Below are 25,834 nucleotides of genomic sequence, written 5' to 3'. Positions count from 1 at the left end.
TTGCGGTACGCGGGCCTCTCACTGTTGTGGCCTCTCCCGTTGCAGAGCACAGGCTCCGGACGCGCAGGCTCAGCGGCCATGGCTCACGGGCCCAGCCGCTCCGCGGCACGTGGGATCTTCCCCGACCGGGGCACGAACCCGCGTCCCCTGCATCGGCAGGCGGACTCCCAACCACTGCGCCACCAGGGAAGCCCAACTTGGGTAGTTTTGAAAACGTAGGCAATTCATTTAACTTTCTGCTCCTCAGCCTTAAAATGGGTATAACCGCACCCACCTCACACCGCTGACTGGTGAAAGATACATCCCCAGCAATCTCTAGGGCCAAAGTCAAGTCTGCCTCCGTTCACTTCCCCCAAACTGGATATTCAAGGAGCAGTGCTATGCGGACCAGTCTCTCCAGCTTGACCTCTGTTTTGCATCCAGCTTAAGAGGGGAGGACATTCTACCACGCCCTTGGGCAGTGACTTTTACTATCCCGACTCTGCATTAATTGCAGACAAACGCCTTCATTTTCCAGTGAGCAATATCTAATCCTACAGAGAGGAAATAAGAACATGGTCCGTATCGAGGGGTCCTCTTGAACTGCTGTCAGGAATATCTCCTGCCAGTTCATTTCCCCCTGATCGTCATGTCGGTAAGTGGTCAACTCAGTTACTCTAGCTGGATAGTTACATTGATTCTGCCCTGTAGCGTTTTGACGTTACTGGAGCGCCTCATTTTGTTGTTTATTTATTTACTTTTTACTCCTTTTGGATAAGGATTTCCATGGTTCTCCCTACTGCACCTTGAAGAAGGAAGTGAAGACTTTCTTAAACTTTTCATTGAGAAAAAAAAATAATCACCTTCAAATGAAGAACTGATATGGGGAAACAATTTTCTCCAATCCCATGCTCGTAAAATCCCTTTATAATAAGTGTATTTCATGACCTCAGATAGATCCTCAAACTTCAAATGGGGGTGAGTTTTAATTATGTGTATTCTGCACCGATTTTCAAGAAAGCAAGTGCTTCTTGAGAGGGGATAGCCTTTCCAGATACACCGAACTTCTGTCAATTCCTACCACATCTGAAACTTGGGAACTTTTCACTGAAAAGCGCAGTTGATTTTAGTTTCCCGAATCACATTTTCAGATAGAGGCCTCCTCAAAAATAAATCCAAATTTCCTGTAACATGAGCTAGGAATTCTCGAGGAGGGTCTGCCTAACCCTATGCAATTCTTCCAGGATGGGTTCAGACTAGACTTTACTCCAGAATGTTCCCTGCCCACCACCCCTTCCAACCTTTGCTCCTTGTTCACAATGAATTATTGGTCATTTTTTTAAAGATGTGAGATGCTATTACGGTGATGTTTAAAATTTTCTCCTTATCTTTTAGAGGCACAACTGAAGTGCTTATAGATGATGTCATGATACCCAGGATTGTGTAAATAGATGAGATTAGGTGCCCGTGTGGTGAGCCCCATGGCACCCCAAAATGTCCCCTATCAGCCCCGAGCTTCCAGTCTGTAGTCACCAGTTTACTTGCCTGGGATCCCTAGCACAATATAAGGGCCTAGAAATCGAGGTTCCTGCCTTTTGTGTCTGTGGCCTCGCTCTGCACCTTGGAATCTGGCACACAGGTACCCAGTAAATACGAGCTGAGTAAATGAGTGGTGTTGCTATAATTGGTCACCCAGCCCTGTTTCCTGAGTTGGAGGCAGGGCCTGTGTCCTCTCAGCTTTCCTGAGAGAAGGTTGAACTTGGGTGGAGGCCATCCAGCTGTGATCCACGTCCAGACAGCTGTGCAGCAGGGAGGTATGCAATGAATGTTTCCTGAATTGAATTATACGGAATCGAATGAGCCAATTATCCACACTTCTGAGGAAGTGGAATGGCAATGCTTTCACCTTGAACGTGGTGATTTGATCTACTTGTAGATGTTATTCCTGAACGCGCAACCTCAGCTGAATGTAACTTATCCACACCCCTGGTGAGCGAGCAAGCGGTAACCCTCATTCGCTTATTTTCTCGGCCCACATTCTCCAGGGCGCTCTACGCACTGCCCTCCACTGTCCCTTGGCAGCCAGGCAGCACATTCTTTGCTTGAGAGCCGTCTGCCAGTCTGGATTAAACAAAACCCAAACAGCCCCAAGCTCTGAATCTTAGTATCAGCATGAAAACTATGGCACCAACTCCCTCCAGATGTACCAGATAGATCTGTATATACTCTTCAGATATATAGAGTGTGGAAGTGCTCTTTTGTGGCTCTTGAAGTAGAGCCCTTAAAGAATCTTACTAGAGCAAAAGCAAAGTGAAATCCTAAACAGAAGAGAATCTTTGACATCAAGTCTACAAGACCGCTGAGGTGAGCGGGGGAAGCTGTGGTGCGATCCGCCCCCTGGTGTGCTAGCGCAAGCTCCTTCTTAAGGGATTCCAAGTGCCTAGTAATTACACTGAAGTAAAACCAGAGTTTATATACCATTTCTTTTTTGACAAGAAGCTCCCCCCTATTTTTTTTACAGACAGTAAACCCCTTAATTTGGCAAACTACAATAGCTCAGATGCTACGCCATCTTCTTAAAGGTGAAGAATTCTTAGAAGAAAACTCAGATCATGTTACTGTCCCGCCTAAAACCCTCCAGTGATGGTTCCCTGCCCTGGAGACGAATCCATGTTCCTTCCCGCGGCGTGGGCTTTGCGTGCTCTGGCCCCTCCTTTCTCTCCAGTGGCATCAGCACCACTTCCCTGCAGCCCCACCCCGTTCCGATCCAGCCCCACCAGCCACTGGCTTCCCGTCAGCGATGCTTTCCCTCCTCGTGGGGTCCCCCCTGCCCAAGCCCGTGTCCTTCCATCTCTGCAGGCTCTCCATCCCTCTCTTCCTGTTGGTCTTGGTTTAAACGTCATCTCCACGGAGAGGTCTCCCCCAAACCACTAATTAACGTCGGGTCCCCCAGCCCACGTGTCTCCTTTCTATCCTCTTCCTTTTCTTCCTTCATAGCACTTCTCCCAACCTGCAGTTTTTGATTTACTGTTTTTCCAGACTGTCTTCCGCACAAGAACGCAAGTTCCGCGAGGGCAAGAAAAGGGTCTGTTCCTGTTCGTGGCTGAAATAACCCCGACATCTATCAAAGCAGGTGGCACGTTGCAGGAGCTGAGTTACCGTGGGTTTCCGACCCAGCTGCATCCCCTCAAGAGATGGCTCTTTGACTCCAGCTCTCACGGTAACAGAAAATTTTCCGCAAGAAAATAAAAGGGAGCTCTGAGAGTAGTTTTTGAATGTCAGTGCTGCCTTTTCTTTTCTACTCTAGGAAGTGACATTTGCTATTATAGTAAAATATTCTTTTTGCCCAAAGTGCTCAAATTCTTCACGTTTTTCTTACTGCCATGAATGTGGCATACTTAGTCCTCAACTCCTTGAAGACCAGATGCTCCAAGAAGCTCATCAATGGATGGACTCAACTGAGTTCAAACTCCCACACGAATCCCCAGATATTGCTTTCGCCAAGGAATAATTTCCAAGACAGGCCTTAATGTGAACGATCCAAAGACACACAACACACTCACACACACTCAAAGACTTGCAGTAATTAATGATGCAACCTGTAAGGACACCCCCGCCAACTATTCCCGTATCAGGCAACTGAAGTCATGACGCCCACGTTTAAAAGAATTCCCCTCCATCCTCGTATTTTTAGGCCTTTGGGTCCAATTCGTCAACGATGGCAGTTGGTGAAATTTCAGGGTTAGGATTCTGGAATGTTTTGAGAAAGAATAAACGAGGGGTATTAAGGGATGCATTTCTTTCCTGTAAACCATCTGCAATACATGGTTCTTTTTGATTCTGGGAGACTTCCGTATCGTGAGAGCAGTCCCTGATTCAGCTCTTTGCAAGTCACCTTTGGGGCTGAGACTTAACTCACACTTTTAACACTCGCCACTCATGTCTGAATCAGCAGTGGGGAGGAAATTGGGAGGAAGGTTCAGGTGTGGGCCAGTTGAAAACGAGCCACTCACACAGAAACCACGGGCACTTACATGGCACTAGAAGTGCTTTCCAGAAACTATGAGCAGGAATTCTGAAAAAAAAAAAAAAGGCTTTAACTCTTCAATGGTTCCAAGGTCCCTGTAAGCTAAATAATAATAATAATACCTCCATATATTTGTGGAGTGATTTACAATTTACAAAGACACATGATCTCATTTAATCCACTCTCCCACTCTCGTGGGGACTCTATGAGGTAAGAGAATGACCACGTCGAGATAATACTGGAGATTAAAAGCAGCCTGGAAATTCTAAAATGGGTGATGGATGACTGAGATGGCTGGAACAGCTTGACCTCCTCCTTACTGTGGGCTTTTGTGATTAATTCACCCACTTGCTTAGGAAGTTTCTTTCCATCTGAGAAAATTAAAAACACCACTCTCTGGACAGGAATGTGGGATCATAAATGAGAACCAAATAGAAAAGATTTACGTGAAAGCACAAGCTCAGCAAAAGAGGAAACTCAGAAATCGCTAATAAGGTATAAATCAAGGAAAGGCTACTAGCAAACCCCTGGTAAGAAAAAAGAAGCTTTTTAAATGATTTGCTGAGCTCTTAACAATACCATTTCTACCTATGATTTTCAAATATCTCCAGGGTAATTTGGCTTGCAATCCTTAAACGCTGCCACGAAGACTTTCTAATTTGAAGGGATTTACACAAAATTATAGAGAGTGCCAGAAAGCAATGCTTTGCTATTGTGCCTCCAGAACTGTAGGACTCTTAGGGCTGTAGGGTCTTCCTCATCTGTGCATTCTCCACAGCAAAAAACACAGGGGTCAAAGTATTTGTTTAATGTGTGAACAAACAAGTGAAAGAATAGGTGGATGAATGAATGGATGGATGGATGGAATGATGAAAAGATGGACAAATGGATGGATGTGTGGATGGATGGATGGATGGAAGGAAGGAAGGACAGAAGGAAGGAAGGAAGGAAGGAAAAATAAAGACTGATCACTCATTTTACTGATAAAAACGTAAGAGCCAGAGGGGTTACTAATTTGCTTGTTTTACCAAAAACAACTAGTGTCAGAATTGAGGCTACCAGGCCTCTTCAATCCCAGTGTAGTATCCCCAATCTAGATTTTCCTGTCTTCCATTCGTCTCTTTTATCAAGAGTTCTGGAACATTAACAATATTAACAGTCCAACCTTCTTAGTCTTTGAGAACCACTTCTGGAGACATAGAGGCTGGTGTGTTTGTGCCTACTTAATAATCAGGGAGATTAAGCACAGACTGAATGTTCTGTGGCCACCTGGAGCTCATCAGGAATGAGCGCATGAAGACCACTCCGTTTCACGTCACCTTCCTGCCAATCTCCCCCCCAGAGATTCTGGACCCTATCTGGGCTGGTGGAATATTGGAAACAGAGGACACCCACAGGCCCTGGCCCAACCTCACCCCCTAAGAAGGGATTCTTTGCCCCAAACACCCAACAAGCAGCTATTCGGCCCCTGCCCGGGGAGTTTAACTGACAAGGGGCACACACTTCTGGCAGCAACCTGCCTCCCTTTGGGGAAGCTCCCCTCATTGAGTTTTGCAACATTTCACTTCCTGTTGGTGCTGGGCCTAAGATACTTTCACTTCCTGCTCAGGTTCTCGGCTTCTGTCATCACAGACTCAGAGAGCAAGTTCCTCTGCTAGGTCTTGGTGAGTCCCTGGAATTGTGCTTAAGACAGAACCTCAAGCAAAAACAATGCACACCTGAAGGCTTTGTGCTGATGGTGATGGACCAGAGAAGCAGTGCCTTGCTGGGAAAAGACGCCTTACTGACCAGCTCCCGAGAAATGACATGATGTGAGCCACGAAGTTCTGCCCTACAGGCCATTCAAGAGGAGGCCCACGAGGCTATTTGTTGTAAACGCGTAACCACGTTCTGTAACAATCCATCCGTCTTCCGGAACTTTTAATGCTCTTTAAGCAGGTGCCCCGCCCCCCGCGTACACCACGACCTCGCAGAGGCCAGCCTTCGGGCTGCCGATCCGCACTTGCTTCTTGTTCCCAGTGCTACCTTTCGGCCAACTCAGAGAGCAGACTTGGCCTAGGAAGTGCTGTAAAGATAAAAGCACTGGGAAGGTCTCAAGGTATAAAAAAGAAGCCGGCATCATAACAAGTGCATGTTTTCCTTCACTAGTGAAAATCTTCCTGCGTTAGCACAGCATTCTACATTGGGAGGGTCCCGTAGAGGTGTAGGGACGCATCATAATCTGTAATCACTCCAAGTTGCATCTATTTCTACCTCCTCTGAATGCTGCAGTAATGAAACCGTCTTCCTTTTTTTTCTGGGTGAATCAAGTCTAGCGTTACAGAAAGGCATGAAATGAGGAAGAATGACATAATTTACTGAAAAGGAAAAGTCCCATCATTTAAACCTTTAAGATCTGAGAAGGGGATGTGGTATTAGAGGCGGGGACCCTACAAATCCCCAAGCTACTGACACATTTCAGCTCCGCCCCAGGGCCAACCCAGAGGGAAGACGCACGTCCCTGCATGGGACCCATCTAACCGCGCCCGCTTTGCCCCGTGGCTTTACCACGCCCAGACGGAGCTGTAGGTGCGAATCAAAACCACATGCTGGGATGGTAGGGTAACTCGCGATCTCTGAACAAAGGCAGGATCCGTGCCCACCACTTCTCAGGGAGGCGCTCAGGTCTCACGCCCTGTGCTCTGCAATCTGGGTGCTTCTCTCAGGGAAGCACGGCCCACGGAATTTCTTTCGGGAAGCTTCCATGGGCGCTCTGGCCAGAAAACCAGGGAGCCCTTTGCCCAGCTGTTTCCCAACACCTATTTCAAGCTGCATCCCGACTCTCAGAGCAGCTGGAAGCGTCAGTACTTGCCCGGTTGAGGGGTTCATGATGCAGCCTCCTTTGTCGGCAGCCATTCTGCAGCTACAGCCCCTCTCCAGGGTGTCATGGTTCATCCCGAAATTGTGTCCCAGCTCATGGGCCAGGGTCACAGCTGCGCCAAGGGGACTGTCTGAATGGTCCTCAAAGAAAATACAAGAGCACAATGTATAGTTCACATCTTTTTGGCCTCTTTCCCAGCCAGCCCCCTCCCCTCAGCCCTGGCCCCCCAGATATCTATCTTTTATAAACATTTAATGGAGTCCAATCTCCTACAAGGAACCAAGATAGAGCCCCATTATATAGTTCAAACTTAAAAAAAGATTTGATCTATTTTATTCAACTAGTTTGGGGCCCCCTCTGCCGAGGAATGCTTTCCTCATGAATACACGTAGGATTCCTTGTGTCTTTACATGAAATAATCAAGGCAATCATTTCCCTCTCGCTTCTTACAATCTCTCACAAGACACCATTCTACTGAATGAAGCAACAAGTTGTCCTGTATCATAGGAAGAAGCAGCTTGCTCCTTCACGGGTAATGAAAGTACCGTTTTATCCTTGATTGAGCCGATGCTCATATAAAGTCGTTAGGGGAAGCATACTTTGAACAGTCTAAATAAGATCTGAGCAATTGTTACTGAGTATGCCTCTTGCTGTCTACTTGGTAGAGGATACTTGGAAAATTCGTAAGAATCCACCATAAAAGCTAAGGACATCGAGTAATCTGTTTGAAGACTCATTGGATTAAGATTGTAATCCAGTTATGCCTTACTCTTGCTGGCCCTTTGTTTTGTCAGGTAGACTTTGGAAATGGATGGAGGCATCCTGACTCTCTGACTTTTGCTCTTGGGAGTTCACTCAACCTTTTGCTTGGTTTTGGAAGGCGGGTTCTCCACCCAGCAAGCACTGCTTGGCCACCCTTAACTTAGTGGAGTGCATGCATGGCTTGGCTAAAGAGATATTAGAAATTAATTTTTAAAATATCATTACTCAACTTTAACAAACTAAAATTAGTTGATTTGCAGAAATGGTGCCCATGACTGGTGTTGCTGAAAGGGCCTGCACACCACAGAGTAATGAAGGTAACATTGAATCCTGCTTTGTGCTACCCAGGAAGGAGATAAGAGGCTACCCAAGAGGTTTCCAGGAAACAGTGACACTTTGCTTTAGAGAATGCATTATTCCTGATACAGACAATCTTTGCGGGGCCTCTTGATATAGGTGTGTTCCTATATATAAGGTTTCATAGGCTTGTTGGCGGTTATAGCTGTAGCTACCTTTCTCACTGGCCCTCAGTCTAAGAAAAGAGTGGCACGTCAAGGAACCAAGTTATTCTTAGAATAGATGAAATTCCTAATAAATGACTTTGTTTAGATTTTAGTTTCCTGTTGTAGGAAGCTTCACAAACATGTTTCAGGAAATCGATTTCCTTCAATCTAAGAATGCTGAGGGCTGAATTTAGCATGCTTTGGCACAAAAATTCAAGGAATTCATCCTTAAAAAATGACTCTGCATCAGATTCTTTTGTATCACTGAATATCTTGGTTTTGTCTTGAATTGCCTTAATTGTTTCACATTCTTTCACGCATAGGTGATTGTACACAGAATGTCTCTTAAGAGACCCCGATAAACAGTTCATATTTCTAATAAGACAAAAACCTATTTCTTTATTTCTGGCGTTATCTCCAAACCAAGACTGTTTTAGTCCAGTTAGATACAAAGGCACGGCTTGAAGTGACTAAAATTAGTGATCTGTTCTGTCTTGGAAAAATAGAGAAACAGTACAGAACTCAAATTTTCAGTGTGATTAGGATTCCTGCTTCCTTGCGACATGATTTCCTTCCTCTTAGATTTGTGAGTCCTTGAAAGAGGCACGGTCGTATGTAACACCCATGAATTCAAATTTAGAGACACAATAGGAGAAAGTCTAGATGTTTTAGATCTGGTCAAGGTATTGATTTTGTTGATCTCATGAATGTTATAGAAACTAAAGGAGCTGTGGACCTTCAGCCTACGTGATGCTTCTCTTCTATGTGGAGTTAACAAAGAGTGAGCCTAAGGATGGTCTTTATTGCTGGCCTGCCCATCAAACATATTTCTTATTGATTAACTTTGGTGTTGACTTGATTCCTACTGCAGTACATACATCTGCTTCTATTTCCCCACATTCATTTTTATCTTTTTTTTTTTTCTTTAAATAGGCTTCCCTGTCTCCTTTTAAAGAAGGAATCTTGACCAAATGCTTGCATGGAAACAGAGTAAAGGACGTGAACTTAAAAAAGTTGCTTAATACCATCAGCTGGGTTATAAGAACCTCTGAACACTCCACAGCTGCAGAACCTGCCATACTTATAAGGAATTCAGTTTCGGCTCTAAAAAATATTTACGCCAATTTTAAGTGGCAAAGTCAGTAGCGATGGACCATGGAACCATGAAACAGAAAATGATTCCCTCTTAAAACTTTACAGGCTGCTCTGTAAAAAGACCGTTGGGATCTGACTTGAAATGAACCTGGCAGCAACAAAACCCAAACTTTCCAGTGACTTCCATGGTGGAGATCACTGGAAGGCCTCCAGGTTCAAAGGAAACCAGAGGGCAGCCCGTTGAAGCCAGAAGTCCACTTGGGTGGGTGCCATCCCTCCAAACAGCCTCCTCAGCCTACACATTTAGTGAATGTTTATGTTAATTACCAGCACCACCCAGAGAAGAGGAAAATATTCATTGTGGATAATCACTAAGAAGATTAGGCTGGGCAGTACGTGGAGAGCAAATAAAAGTCAGCAGAACGTTACTCCTTCAGCCCTTTAATACAATGGAATATTCACAAGTGTTCTGTTTGAAAAATGTGGAGGAATTCATGGTTTCTTGGAAGGGCAAGCTTCTGTTTGTTTAACAGAGATGGTGGAATCGTCTCCGAGGACACTCCCTATCTGAGGGCTGGTGCAAAGGGGACACTGTTTTCCCATCAGGGACAGTGACAGCATGGGGTGAAAACCTTTCCTTTAGTTACCTGAGGAAGGGGAACCTGTCAAAGTTACCTCCCTCTTAAATTCATAAGAAACAAGTCCCCAATAGTCTCCCCATTCTATTTCCTTTTACAGACATATATAATATGACAAAATGATCCTTGTAAAGCAATAAATCTAGGTCTCTGCCTTCCAAGAATACGGTTAGTATAAAGACAGATTGGACACTGGCTAGGAGGTATGTCAAGCATTTGCAGCGGTAAATAGTTAAAAACCTCAGACTTTTGGCTATCGTGCCTGGAGGGAGAACAATCAGAAAGCCATTCTAACGGCAATATTTGGTGAGATCACAGCCCATCCCAGAAGCTGAGCGATGGGGGGAACCCCAGTGACCTGGCTCATCCCAATGCTGGGAGGAATTCCTGGATGGAGGTGGGTGGATCAAAACCCCACTTGAAACTTTTTCTCTGCAAAAGGTGTAGACTGGCTTTCACTGGGCTGTTTTTACACACTCAGTCTTCCTGTGTGCAGCTTGATGTGTTTTATAAACAGTCCCTAGAGTACTGTCAGGTATGGGAGATCATAAGCAGAGCTAGAAAAAGGGTAGAATTATATCTAAGAAGCATTAAAGAAAAGGACCTAATTCTACAAAGTCTGATGAAAGTAGAGATTTCCTAGGAAATCATGAAGAGAATTAGGTCTGGACATCGCTGTCGGATTCTTGGTGCTCCTGGCTTACCATGACGATTCCCCCGGACTGTTCTGCCGTGCACATGCTCATGATGGGCGCCATGCCGATGGTGGTCCCTTGGAAATAAACTCCACTAGAAAGAAAAGAAAGGACTTTCTTAAGTCAGTATAAGGACATTTTCTAATATTTGAAATTCTGTTGGACGTTCCTACATTCCAACAGGAAAACTGCACAAGCATACGCAAAGACGAAAACAGCGGCATGAGAGTATGTTTACAGGTGATTTCTATCTTTGGTTCTTTTAAAATTTATCTTCCAGTTCACCATCGTCTCCTAATCCTTTCAGATTTTTGTTTTCAAGACTCGGGACAACAGCTAGTCACAACTTATATATTTATAAGTTGTATCCTGCTATTTTCTAATGAACTGGGCGGGGAGCTGTTCCTTTTCAACAATGTCTGCTGACGTTAGGGCTGAAAAGAGTCACAGAGAATCACTGTGAACAAATGAAAGGCATTAGATACTTTACTAGATTTTCTGTTGCAGCTGAATTTTGCTTTCCTGGGTAACATTACAATTAGGCCAGAAACCCAAACTCTTCCAAAATATCCTGCTAATATAGCTTGCAAAAGTGAGACTGGCAGAAAAATGACTGACCCTCTGGAGTCAGTGCAGAAGTTAGCACCCACAAAGCCTTGGCATCCCAGGAGGAAGCTTCTGGAAGGGGAGCTCATGGCTTAGGTGTGGCTTTTCCCCCATATGGAATCTTAATCAATGAGTAATGGCATCAAGGCCTCTTGAATGCAATGCTGTTAATTCCAACCTCATGCATTAAAAATTAAAAACTGTATTTGCTGAATCTCCTTTAAGGGAAAAAATGACTTACCCATGTTATCTTGGCCATGTACATATATAGATATTACACATATTATTTGAAAAGTTATATATTTAGCAGTGCTCAATTGGATGAAATGGGATAAGTATATACAAAATATAACTTCACCTATGTATGTATGTATGTATCCAATCATCCATCTATCCAGCCAGCCAACCAGCCATCCTATTACACGCATATGTACAGTAGTAGTGATTGCAGCTTTTATATTTACATCTATATAGACCGTTTCAACAGATACAATTATACATATATATATATATATATATATATATATATATATATATATATATATATATATATATATAAATAAGGTTATATAAGAGGCTAATTTACTTCCAGATGTTCAAGTTGGACAGACTCCGTTCGGGGGAAAAAAATCAAAACAAAACACTCTATTTTTAGTAGTTCAGGATTAATCAATGCATAAAATATGAGGCAACCACAAATATCCAGGGTGGGGAAAAAAAAAACAACCCTATGAAATGGCCAAAGTAAATTATCAGGGAATGCCAACAGCTTCAGTTCAGATGAAGGCCTTTTCGAAAGTGAGGTTAGGGTAGGACTGCTTTTCAGCTTCCCATAAATGTTCAGTAAACTAGATCCAATTTGTCAAAGAAAAGTGTCTCTGACCCTAAAGCTTTCAATTCAGTGATATGAGCTACATGAGAACATAATAATGGCATAAACTGTTTAAGAATCTTAATAAAAAGCTGTTCAGTTTAGGAAAAACCTACTCCATACCAACTTAGATTATGACATTTTTTGTTTAAATATAAAGGTGTCTGTAACATGTTACCAATGTATTATACTATATCATAGGTGTGCTTTCCCTCATTTTGTCATCTTCACGACCCTTATCACGCTCTGAAATGTCTTTGTTTGTTATTGCCTTCTCCCAGTAAACTGGAGACTCCCCAAAGTGGGGAGGTTTACAATGTTGGTCACCATTGTGTTCAAAGCCCTTAAAACATGTTTTGTTCCTCGTTCGTGCTCAATACACATTGATTGAACAACAGAACACAAGGTTAATCTGCGACGCTACTGGTATTCTCTGATCTAGAAAACCAAGAGTAACGGCAAAACCGGAGGAATAAAGATTTTCTTTCTCCAGGCAGCTGACAATGATCACCCTGATGTACTGCCTTCAGATCTTGCATAAATATTTTTCACTAATAATGACAGAAAATGAGCTTTTAAAAAATATACTACTCAGGACAACTTTATATCAAGACTAGGCCTAGAGGGAGGGATAAATTGGGAGTTAGGGATTGACATATACACACCACTATATTTAAAATAGAGAACCAACAAGGACCTACTGTATAGCACAGGGAACTCTGCTCAATATTCTGTAATAACTTAAATGGGAAAAGAATTCAAAAAAGAATAGATACCCGTATATGTATAACTGCATCGCTTTGCTGTACACCTGACACTAACACAACACTGTTAATCAACTATACTCCAATATAAAATAAAAATTGAACAGAAAAGAAATGAAAAGGTCAATAAACAAATAAATAAAAACATGAGAAAAAGAAAAGTATTTGTGAATATCAAAATGTTATTTCGATGGTCTTTATGACACATATAATCTGTAAATTAAATTTGAGAAGCCATAATAAAAACCTTCATGGATTAATAGTATTAAAAAAATGAAAAGCCATAATAAAAACCTTCATGGATTAATAGTATTAAAAAAAAAAAAAAAGACTTGGGACTTCCCCTGGCGGTCCAGTGGTTAAGACTCCACACTTCCACTGCAGGGGGCGTGGGTTCAATGCCTGGCCGGGTATTGAACTAAGATCCCGCATGCTGTGCCGTGCCACCAAAAAAGAGAGAAAAAAAAGACTAAGCCTGGAAACAGTTGCATAGAGGAAATGTCCAGGTGTTAGACGAAGGAAATAAGACATCAGCCAGAGGGATAGTTTTCCCAGGGTATGCAAAGAAAGATTTTTCCAACAGCCCCCAATTTCAATCGAGATGGCCTCTCCCCTCCCCCCCACCCCGCCCCCGCAGTGTGGGCTGAGAAGCCCCCTTTGCCCCTGGTCCAGTCAGTGTGTTCTGCTGAACGATGTGCAGCTTCATGGACTGTCAGGTGAGGCTAAGAGGGAGAGCAGGTGTGCTGAGATCACTCTTTTATTTTAAGCAAAGGAGAGACAACAGATGCCTTACCTGATAAGCTGTGCGTTGTCATGGGATTTGCGAGGTAGAAGCTTCATCTTTCTCCAGTCCAGAAACTCGTGGAGGCTCGTGAATGGGTCCTGACTTATGGAGCATTTGTCGATGTCATTCCACACCTCTATGCCCACCAACACGATTCGAATGTTCAGCGGTCTGTAAAACTGAGGGAGACAGAAGACAGGCATCCCTGGGGGATCACGTTAATGAGAACTTACCATGCCGAGTAGAACAGACTGGCAAGTTCTGAACTTCATTGCTGTGACATGAAAAATCTCTCTGTGCTCCCCTGTTCCCATGGCATTAGAACTGGAGGAATATTTTCAGTGTCTGATGCAAGGTGATGTGCTAACTGGGTTCTCAAATGTGGTTGACCAATTAGATGTTAGAGTTGCCAGCCTTTTTGATGTCTGCCCTTATTTTTAGGGAAGCACACATTTCAACCGATTCACTGGTGATTTGAAATGGGCGTATAGATGTGTTATTATTGCTAAAGTCGTTACATTACAGCTAAAGACTGCCAGTTCATATCTACTGCAAGAAAAACAGTAAGTGAATTAGGGTCTTTCAGACACTCTGCCAAGTGCAGTAATTTGTTCATTTTAAGAGAAATGTTCTACCTGTGAGTTACTGAAAATGAATCTGTACTAATTTTTCAGCAAAAAGTCAGATTTTGCTGACCCTATCATATTCTGTCACCTATAATTGACCCAGAAGGTTTTAATTGAATGAACAGATCAGTATCTTTCAGGGTGATAAAGGCGTGCGCAGAACCCTTCTCCAGGAACTTTGAGGATCATTCTTCCCACAGCCAGTTCACCAACAGCGTCATGGGAAAGGTCTGGTAAAGGAAATTCCTCTGTTTTCAGGCATACCACTCACTTCAAGTCTTCTCGCTTTTCTGCGCGCGCCACCCACCCCCCCCCCCCCGGCCGATGCAGGAGACGCGGGTTCGTGCCCCGTTTCGGGAAGATCCCACATGCCGCGGAGCGGCTCGCTTTTCTGCGCGCGCCCCCCCCCCCCCCCCCCCGCCCCCGCATCTTTCTGTGTCCTGACTTCAACCGACAGCCCTTTCTCCACAAACAGATCATCTTGGGTTGGAAGCAGGTAGAGCAACTCTTGCAATGTCTATGGGATAGTTTTGTCCCAGACGAGCTTACTAGGGCAGGATGAGGGGTCAGGGTAGAGGTAAGAACTCCCCATTGCCCCCGACTACCTTGCTACCCCCATGGTATCACACAGACATGGAGATGGCTCTTTGCTCAGGGTCCAGGGGGTAAGGAAGTGGGAATCATCTGGCTGGCTGTACAATCTTTCAAAGCCTGCAACGTGTAAGGCAGCGTGCAATGAGAACATCCTCGTCTTCTGATACTCCAGGCAGCCAAGGAGAAAGATGTGGCAGCTAAAGTCAAGCTCCAGATGGGAGCAGGTCCTATTCTTAGTTGCTAGAAGCCTCTGAGCCAACAAATAACAAAAATCACAGAAGCTCCACATCTGATAGTTAAGCCCCATTCCAATGTGCTGAGCTCAAGGGCAATAAACTCCATGAGGCTCAGCACTGACCCTGGGTTCTGACCCACAAAAGGCAGGTTCATCTCTTCCCTCGCTGATCTCTCCCCAGTCATCTGGTGAGCATTAGGTTAGCAGAAGAATGTGACTGAAGCACAAACTGCATCACAGAGTCTAAACTGATCACAGCGGTCCAAGTTGGTTTCAAGCAGATAACAATTATGGGCATTACATTAATAAGTTAATGAGACAATTATACGACCTAAATGCTGCCTTACAGCTTGTTTTTAATCAAGAATTGCTTCGCCGGTGGTATCCATTTGCGAGCTCCCAGCCCAGGCTTTCCAGGCAAAGTCAAGGTCCTGGCCCCATCTGGACTCTGAGCGCACATGCCTGGCTGCTGAAGAGCTTCCCTGGAGAGCTTACCCTTTCGGCTGTGTTACAGACAACAGTGATCAGAAGGCAGAAACGCAGGCGATCCAGTGCCGACGTCCACACCAGCCTGCCAAGGGACATCCTCAGGGTCAGGGGCCCCGCGTGGGCTGCAGGGTCGTCATCTGTGCTGGGGACACCATGTTTGCCTCTGGAGAGTGTCATATGGAAGTGGTCGCTAAGGTCTGTCAAGGTCTGTCATCATTTCTCAGAGCTGGCTTGGGGGCTTACTGATCAAGGGTCTTTTCATAATAATAATGGGTTGTAGTTTCCATTTATTAGCCGTCTCAGATCACAGAACAGATTTCATATCTAGAAGCATAAAATACAGTCCCTCCTCTCAAAACTGGTGCTATGGACATTCGAATCGCATATGCTAAACTCATGTCACATCATCACAGCAGTCCCATTGCTGCCTGTTGGGATGCTCTTCCCAGGGCTCTGCTGGTGGCTTCCTTTTGGTTCTTCCTAATAACAATGACCACAGCTAACACTTAATGAGCATTTCCAACGTCCTAGGCACAGTGCCACGTGCTTTCCAGGCCGTAGGTCTCTCAGTCCTCACAACACTCTGCGAGTTAAGAACTATTATTATTTCCGTGTTATGGTCAAGGACGTTGAGACAAGGAGGGACCAGGTAGACCGCTTGAGACATGACTGGCATAGCCAGGTTTAAGCATAGGCAGGCTGGTGCCCAGGTTCTAAACCACTAAGTAACCCAGCCAGGTAAGGGTGAGTACTGAGATTCCCTTCCAAGATGATCCATTGCGACCCCAGGCCCAGACAGAAGTACAACTGGAGCTTGGCAGCTGCCTGTGCCTGGCCTATGAATCCCAGGATGCATGTGGACACCATCCAAGACCAGCTGAATTGAGTCACCCACTAACATAGCCACAGCAAGAATCTGGCTGTATGCTAGGCTTGGCACTGGCACAAAGAGCGAGGATTAGGGTACCCTTGTCCGTGGCTCCCAAATGCTCAGAGGTCAGCAAGAGGCTTAAGGCAGGGGATACTTAGCCATTATTCCAGTAAATGCCAATCGAGGGAACTGCCAAGAAGGGTGCAAACAGGAAGTTCAGGGGATGCTGGGCTTGAGGGCTCAAAAGAAGGCTTTCTAGAGGAAGCGGATCTGAGAAAACATGGGTAGGATTACAGGGAGGTCTGCTGGCGTCCAACACGGGAACGTGCACCCCTCAGGCAACTGGTTTGAGAAGTGGGGGGACGAGGACTCACACAAGAGGGAAAATACCTGAAGTTAAACGCACGGAAGATGAGTCCTTCAGAAGTAGGTCACAGAGGTGCAGCCTGAATGGATGCGCAGCTGTTGCTAACTTCGTCATGAGTAAGAAGCAGGACAGATTGGAGGGGAGAAGCCAAAGAGGCTATCACTTACCTGGGCAGCCACACACCCCGCTGCTCCCGCCCTGCAGTATAACTGGGGCCTGGGGGAATGTCTTACTTCCCATGTAAAGGGTTTGTCTGCCAGTACAGCATCGGACGCGCTCTCCGTGTTTCACACACGGGGGAATTGCTTGAACATTTCTGAAAGTCACCTCTGTCCCTAAATCACTTCTCGGACTCTCAGTCCAGGATGTGCTTCTCCCTCCTCCCTTCAAGCCAGTGCAGCCGGCCAAGCAGTTATTAGTTAAGAATAGCTAAGAGCCGCCAAGATTTCCGCAAATGAGGAAGCTGCCACTGGAACAGTCATTGTTTTTTAAGCCAAGATGCTCCCACTTGTAGTTGCAAAGCTGAACTTTGGCATACTTGCTAGAGCCCAGGGCCCATCAGTTAGTAGACCTGGGTGAACAGGACATCCCAAGGAGCCTGGGTACCCCAGTGGGTCTTCAGGGTCTGTTGGGGACAGACACATATGTGCGCCCAGCAATTCAGCTTTCTCCTTGCCAGAAACACAAGAACAGGCAGGCTGGTGAACTCCACGGAGTCTGTCGGGACTTTTCTCAGATATATTGTTCTTTAATTACCAGGGCAGATTATTAACAAACCCCCAGTTGCTCATTTCTGGTTTTGCAGACTGAAGCAATATATAATACAGAATAATATGTAAAGAAACACAAACGTGGAAGACCAAGCACATCACCTTAAAATAGGATTTCAGCAATTAGCAGCCCGAGTTTAATATTGTTCATGGTTTCTGTTTACTTCCAAGGCCTAAGAAGTACTTGAATTCTTTGTTTCCATCTGGATGTTGTCCCGTCTCACTGGAGGCCGTCTGGAATGTACTCACCCAAGGCCCCACCCAGGCCAATCAAACCAGAGTCCCTGGACTGAGACTTGGAATCAGCATTTTGAAAACAAACATATAGACAAACACACACACAAACAAACCAACAAACCTTTCCAGGGCATTCTAATGCCCAGCCCAGACTGAGAACCATGTCTGACTCCTACGGTCTCTGGCATAACCTCTGGGATCCATCTCTTACCCTCCCTGCCAGAAGGACTGGCCATTCACAAAAATTCTCCTGCATCCACTTGACTTTAGGATAAAGTTTAATTTTCAAAAAGTAGCTATTCAAAATATATCAGCAAGCATGGGCCGCCTGGGAGTCTGACCTGCCTAAAAGTTCTGGTGGACGAGGATGGTACCATCTCAGGGTGCCATCAGCCATCTGTGTTTTTTCCCGCTTTCAGAAAGTTCCATCCAGCCATAGCCTCTGTCTGAGCACCAGGCCCTGATCTCTGACTGCTCAGGGTACCCCAGGAGACTCCCGCTCTCGCTTCTTTGGGTATGAAGCCTCTTTCACCTGCCATCCCAAACTTGGGCTCATTGGACCCCTGCTCATCTCAGCCTCTGCTTCTGCTCAGTCAAGGAGGGCTGGGATACACAGTAAGCAGGTAGATTCAAGGTCAAAAACTCCTGCAGAGGAGACCAGGGCTTATTCCTGGTGCTGCCTTTCAATGCTGTTTGAACATGTGCTGATTACTTAACTAGCCTCTGCAAACCTCCGCTATAAAAATGGGAATACCGGTATCCACCCGGGAGTGTCTGCAAAGCACTTAGAGCCTGGCACGTAGCAACTGCTCAATACATTTATTAGGAACCATCCCTTCAAATATCTCTACATCCTCGTCTTTCTCACATCCCCACTTCCCCAGCCCCGGGTCAGATCCTCATAATTTCTGTACAATAGACGCCTACCAGCTGTATTTGTCTTTGGTAACTCCATCCTCCACACTAACTGCAGGCACAGCTGTGTGTGATCCTGTGTGTCTCCCCTGCCTAAAAACATTCACCTTGCTCTCCACTGACGGCAGAATAAAATCCCGATGGGGACTAGATGGCTCCGCAGGGCATTCAAGGCCCTGCCACTGAATCCCCTGCAGCTTCATCTGCTCCTGCCCTAGCTGTGCACACACACACAATTATGATACACACACACACACACACACACACACACACACACACACCACTTAGTTAGATGGAGTTACTCGCCATGTCCAGGCTCGTGGGGAGCAAGCCAGGCCCTCCCCGCCTGTGCTCCTGGTGAAACTTTACTCACCTTGCAAAATCGCCTCCCTGCAAAGCCTCCCTGATGCCCAGGAAGAAGTAAGTGATTCTCTTCTGCATCCCCATAGCACCCGATTGACAGCATCGACCTGGTTCCCATCACGCTGGTCCATGCTAAGTGGCTTATGGGTCTGCTTCTCTACGAAGCTGTGACCTCCCTGAACAGATGGACCACATCTGATACATTCCGAATTCTTGATGCACGCTGCTCGGTACTGCCCATAAGTCCTCGTAGGATGGAGTTGAATCTCCGGAAGGCTTTTGTTTTCATTTTCCCGAAAACTTTGAAAACTCACTTTAAATATTATATAATAGGATTGTTAGGAAACATAGCTACCGTGAAGCATCCACAAACTGCTATGTGTAAAATGTGAGCATTTCAGAGAATCCCGGCCATGAGAGATTCAGCAATGAGCCGGGGCCCCTTTCCTCTCCCACTGTCCTCAGAGGCAGGAGACAGGCTATTGCTAAGAATTATGGTTACGTTCAGACAGGGGCTGCCAGCCACATAGCACGTGAGAACCACCTGGGAGCGCCTACAAAGCCTAATATCCAGGCCCCACCCAGACACCCAAGCAGCAAGGCCTTTGAAAGCTTCCAGGCAACGCCAACATGCTGTGGGCTGAGAGCCCTCAGCACCCAACAGCCTGACGCTCTCCCTGCAGGGTCCGTCGCTGAAGGCAGGTGGCGTACGTAGATGGTCCCACCTCCTTGCGAACAGGTCGCGTAAGGAGCATTGGCGAGAGAATACACCTGGGTCAGAGCAGACTTTCAGGATCTCTTCCAGCTCTGAAATCACCTTTGCAAAGGTGAGCTCCCTCCCGAGTTCTCAGTGAGGGATTTTCTGACGGCCGATTGAGCCGAAAGCCGATTTCTGTGTCCTGGGACTGTGGAGCCCGTGGGTCCCTTATCAGTGAGAGCTCACCCTCAGGGGGTCTGTGGGACCTGCCCAGGGAGGCCTGGGAAGAGGCCTGCTTGGAGCTCTCAAGAGGGTCAGATGCACCCTATTGGGATTCTGGATCTAACTGGGGAGGTCAAAACGCCTTCCTGGCCAGAAGAGAGCCTGGCGGGAGATGGATGCCAAGGCCACCGAGGTCCAGACAGCGTGGGGTGGCATCTCCTGCAGCTGCTCCAGGCCCCAAGAATTCTCAGAAGAAGGGGAAGTTGGGTACCAGCCCAGGACCGGAGGCAGAACCCGAGCTCCCTAAGTCAGATGGGATGTGTTTCATTCCCTCCACCTCATTCCCAAACATTTACATGCTGTGAGTGATCTAATTACCCGCAGGGAACTTACCTTGTCAACGTGATTAGCGATCTCTATTAATCGTTGTTTGACTTTTTCCAGGTCTTTTCCTTGCCTCTGAAACTTAATAATTTTAAATGTCAGCGTTAACAGTGGCAAGGCTATCAATCAATCTCATCTTCGCAGCTCCTGGGAATGTGAAGTCTCAGGCCCTGCAAATCCCCCAGGGCCCTCCCTGGGTAATGGTGAAGTGAGCTCCCATCCTGCCCAGTAATTTCCCCATCCAGGGACTTTCTGAAACTCCCTGAAATTCACCCAAGCCAAGTGCTCAGAAGACAGTAACTTTTGTGAATTTTCCAGCCTCATAAATGATGGAGGCAGTGACACGTTTTGGCATCGAGCAAACGGACACAACAAGAAGGCAGTCCAAAGCCATTCTTCATATCATCAACTTGATTTTAACTTCCTCCGAAATCTCCTTTATATTTGTTTTTAAAAAATTAAAGAGTGAAGGTAATAGAAGCGCATGTGGCAACAAGTCAAACAATACAGAGAATGTGGATGAAAAGTTAATAAATTCCCACTTCTCCCGGCTAATCTGAACTTCCAGAGTGGGAACAGTTGCCTGTGAAATTGTCAAGTCTGTTTCATTCATATGCGTTGAGCCAGTCTGGGAGAAGATGTCACCTAATTCATAATAGGTAGGAGAGGCAAGAAAAGGACACAGGGAAGATAATCTCAAAAATAATGATAATTAAAAATTAATTAAAAGAAAAAAAAAAACTCATACATCATCAAGCCCTACTTTGGAAGGTAGGGTTTTTCTGCTGTGTCTACAGCCTTCATTCATTCATTCATTTTGGTTTAGGACATATCGGACATGTTTAAGCTAAACTTTTCCCAAAAGTGTTTCAGAACACATTCTAAAACCATCTGCCATTTCCCACAAATGATTCTCCCTGTTTGGAGAGCTTAGCTACACGGCAACTCTGCAGTCCTTGCTAATATTTTGTAATACCAGATACATTTTTAATATTTTATACTTTATAATATCAGGAAACCACTTTTTTCAATGGGTTGTTTACAATGCTTTTAAGGCCTCGTGGAAAATGAGGTTAAATAAAGCAAGTAATAACTTGCTAAACATTTTCTTTTGCCTTTTTTTTTTTTTTCAACCAACCGATAAATTTCAGAAAGTTCTTACCTCTCGGTTGTCTGCCACAATAACGAGCTCTACATACTTGGTCGTCTTGAGGGTCTCTCTTTTTTGCTGCCAAAAGTAAACATGGGTTTAATTTCCCTGACTGCCTCTCTGGGGCTTCCCGAACACTGTCAATGTGAACACTGTCAATGTCTCTCGACTCAAGCACTTGAACTAGGGGACCCCCACCAGCCCTACCGACATCACTGGCTCCTACACCACTGTCCCACCTAGAAGTTCACCTCCAACCGCAAAAACCTCTGTAAAACCTTCTCAACGTGAGCGGCCACTTTCCATTTCCATCTGGGAAATCCTTAAAAAGGAATCTAACCTTTCTGCTGAATCACTGATTATAGGATCAGAACAAATTGAGATCATTATTAAACAAAACACATGTAAACAAGCAAAACCAAAGCTCTCTCTGGAACAGGAGCCAATGAACTCTTCATTTTGGGCTGGATGTAGCACATTTCAAGATCACTACAGAAGATGATGGAATCAGGGTCTCACGGGTGTTCCCTTTGCCTTTGTGGTCTAGTTTTGTGATGTGGGAAAAGCCGATATATAAAGCGAATATATTTTGAGCAGGAACTGCATAGCCCTTCTGGGGCAACACTGAGTAGTCCATTCCAGGGAGCTGATTTCTGCAGGTGATCATTTAAAAATCTGGTTAGAAGCAAAGGAAGAATAGGGAACAGCCAGGCGGATAAATGGGGAACAGCCAGGCGAGAAGGCGGCGCTAGGAGCAAAACCAGAACGGAACAAGAGAAACAGAATAGGAAGAAACAGTGTCAAGAGAAAAAAAAAAAAGAGACTGAAGCATGCCACTGGAGAAAAAGGACTGGTAGGAGTGCAATAGTTGAGAAGAAGACAGAAATTGTATATCAAGGGGTAGGGGCTGAAGATGATGCAGAGAGCCCAATATGAACGCCCTCCCAAATCAAGGCAGCCTCTGAAGTCGGTGACATTTTAATCATGTTTCTTCAAAAAACATCTGTACTCTTCCATGAATTACTGGGAGAATCCCAAAGGCACTTTCAGAAGGAAAAAAAGCAATTCATGGAGGGTGGTCTCAAGAAGCAAACATTAAAAACAAAAAACAAAGCCTTCAGTTTCTGTAATAAAATTCAGTCGGAGGAAATGAGGGTTGAACTGGTCCCGGTCCTCATAACTGATATCGCTGCTGTATGAGTTAACTACACACACTGCTTAATGTTGAAGACTTGCATGTTATAACCACGCTTTCAGACAAAAGCAAAAATGACCAAGGCATGCTTTGAATCAGCTTTCCAGTCACATAATCCTGAGGGAAACATCTTTTATAAAACAAATCCCCATCAGTCCGGGATCTTCCAAACAGATTTTTACAGGAAAAATGTTTGTATCATAGCAGTGTTCCTCCTTGCGGCCCAGCTGTGCTGATTCATGAATTTAGGTATCCCTAAAGAAATCTGGAAACCTTATGGAGGAAGGAAAAATAAAGAACCATGAAAGGTATAATTTCTCATACTTTCACAACGTTACAAGGGAGAAAAGTTAAGCTTTGTAACTATACGTTGTAGGCATGCTTTACGGTGAAAACTACGTTCTCACAAAGGAAAGAAGATTAGCCCCAGCAGTACCCACTGGTTTATGCAAAATGAGACACACCTCGAAGCGTGAGGATCTTGCCCCTTCTCCTTATTCAGGTGTGGAAAGCAGAAGCCTCTCTTCCCCCCATAATTCCCTGATTTACCATTAACAGATTCAGCTCATCTTACAGAAGAAAATACAGCTCTATTAAAGAAAAAATAAACTAGCCTCCCACTGAAAAACTCATAGGGAGAGCCCTGGTTGTTCAGATGTTTACACCTTTCATACTGCAAAGGGGTGAAATAAACGACCGGGGAATATTTCCAAATGGCCTTGGATCATCATTTAGAAAATACACAATTCCAGATAATGAAAACAAACACATGAACCCAATTTTCCTGTCTCTGCAGTTTTCAGAGAAGTCCAAATTTTCTCATGAATGCAGAGAATTGCTAGCTCAGAGAGAAACCTAACCACATAATAATAGAAAGCCGTGGGGGAGTGGCTGGCTCATGGCCGCAAAGGTTCCCTCTTCCCTCAGCTGCACACACAGAGAGGCTCAAATTACCTCCGCATGATTTCCACCTATCTGGGCTATCCGGTTAAAAAAATCATATTTAAAATGTTTGATATACAGAGCAACATTTGAAACTGGTTGCTTGATTGAATTTTCATTTTGGGGGGTGATGATAAACAAAAGCCCTTCCCCAAACAGATAAGAGTATATAAGCCTCTGAGAATGGCCCAACCATTCTCTACTCCGAGGTGCAGACCGAGGGGTTCTTTGAGTCTTGCGCAAGCGGGAAGCTGTTCCTGGGCCTCTCAAAGTCATCGCAGCCAAGTTCTCGGGGAGAATGACCCCTACACATGTTACAACAAGAACTCTGGCATCGGGAACTTAACTCAACCCGAGTCAGAAAACAAGTCGAGATGAGGGTGACAATAAATTCTCATTGCAACTCTCTCTTCCTATGGGCCAGGTCCCTGAAACGGTGCTTCAGGGAGACGGGATAACACAGCACAAGTCCTGAGGCTGGGGAGAGCTTGGAGTGTCGTAACAGCGGGCAGGATGGCTATCGTCTGGTGAGTGAGGGAAAAGTGTGGATGAGATGTGGCTGAAGATGGAGACAGAGGACAGGGGCCATGGCGAGGAGGCTGGCCGGTAATCTCATTATCGGAGAGCAGTGGGGGATCCTTGAATGTGAGGTTCTTTACATATCACTCTGGCTGCTGGGAGGAGAATGGATTATCGGGGGACCATAGGGGAAGTGGAGGGTGCAGGTGAGCGCTGGTGACAGTTTGAGGCTGTAAGGATGGAGACAGGAAAACAGAGTCAAGTTGGGTGTTTTAACCAAACGACAACAACAAAACAATAACAATGGAACCAGGACCATTTCCATAGACGATAAGATCAGCAAATTTGATGAATCAGAAGTTTGGTTTAACTTCCTCTGAGTAAAGAAAGATCATCGTTGGCTCAAGCCAGGCTCCGTGCCTTGCCTCTAAGGCCACTTTCTGAATATGTATGAACTGAGTCCTGGTCTCTGCTGTGAAAGGTCATCTCTACCATCCTTACCAACGATTTGCATGGGGACCAAGCGCACAGATCATATCTGCGTGGGGTACAGCCTCTGAGGTCTGGCTAATGACACAGGCTGCAGAGCCAGCAAGCAAACGAGACAAATGCTGGAAGAATGGGCTGAATCTGATGAACTGAATGTTGATGGGGACAGACGCAAAGTATTGAAATTGAGTCTAAAACGCCAGTGGCAGAAGTGAGAGCTGTTATTTACCCATCTAGAGTTTCAATCGATACAAGAGTCAATAGGAATGCACACCTGGATATTTTGGAACCTCGGTTCACACTGAGAGACGCTCAGAGCTCAGGGCCAAGGAAGCAATAGCAGTGCTGGCTCTGTTATCCACCAAGATTTAAGAACGACCAAGGCAGTAAAGGAACTTGGTATGTATGGCCTCTTAGAGGAGGTACAGAGGTGAGGGTGGTTATATTAGAGAAAAATTAAACATGTCTGATCTAATTAACAAGTTTTCCAGTGGTTCTGGCCAGTTCCAGATATTCAACTATTACTAGACTCTACAGATAATACACATTACTGTTAATACTACTCCCACCATCACTACTGTGACATCTGTTAAACCAATATGGCAGCCTGTCTAGAAACCCAAAAGCAACAGCCCTGGTCCATTTCAGAGTGGCTGCCTTTGAGGAAACTACGGGGTCTCCTTGACCAGATGTCCTACTTGAACTCAGTAGCCCAAGCAAACATGGCTTTCTAGAGAAGGCACTGACTTTTACATTTGACTCCTAATTATCCACACTAGTGGAGGGGAACAATAGCACAGATAATCCCTGGAGACGATAATTCAAAAATAATTTACATTTGCCTTCGGGATGTATTATGTGATTTTGTCCAGTAGCAGATTTATGGCCTTCACCTTCTTTAGAGTCTGCTCAGGCTTCCATTAAAAGTCGTTTGCGTTTTTGAATGAACAGCTGATGGACAGGGAGGGATCAGTCACAGGAGGGCTGAGTGGCAGGGGCTCTGCAGGCTGGACTTGAAAAGGTGCAGAGGAGGGAACCGGCGAGGAAGCCCTGTGACTGCAGGCACCCTTCCAGAAGCAACTTGGGTTCTCACTAAAATCTAATGTAAAGCCTTGTAAAAATGACAAACAATAGCTCAAGCTTATCTTATAGCCAGTGCGCACCCCGAGTGCAGATTTATTCCTG

The 25,834-nt window shown here is 45.2% G+C and overlaps 1 protein-coding gene across 1 annotated transcript in view; it reads right to left on the bottom strand.

Annotated features, from left to right (window-relative positions):
- ADAM12 (ADAM metallopeptidase domain 12) overlaps positions 1 to 25,834 on the bottom strand; it is a 396,124-nt gene that overhangs the window by 74,594 nt on the left and 295,696 nt on the right. Inside the window, exons 7-11 of the mRNA XM_007449628.1 lie at positions 21,517 to 21,582; positions 20,364 to 20,435; positions 13,594 to 13,763; positions 10,569 to 10,653; positions 6,858 to 7,006 (exon numbers count right to left, since the gene is read on the bottom strand). Of these exons, the coding sequence (XP_007449690.1) occupies positions 6,858 to 7,006; positions 10,569 to 10,653; positions 13,594 to 13,763; positions 20,364 to 20,435; positions 21,517 to 21,582 (542 nt within the window). The remainder of the gene's footprint in view (positions 1 to 6,857; positions 7,007 to 10,568; positions 10,654 to 13,593; positions 13,764 to 20,363; positions 20,436 to 21,516; positions 21,583 to 25,834) is intronic.

This window comes from Lipotes vexillifer, unplaced genomic scaffold (genome assembly GCF_000442215.2).
Source record: "Lipotes vexillifer unplaced genomic scaffold, Lipotes_vexillifer_v1.1 scaffold1262, whole genome shotgun sequence".
Lineage (NCBI taxonomy): Eukaryota > Metazoa > Chordata > Mammalia > Artiodactyla > Lipotidae > Lipotes > Lipotes vexillifer.
This window is presented reverse-complemented; position numbering and strand designations above follow the sequence as displayed.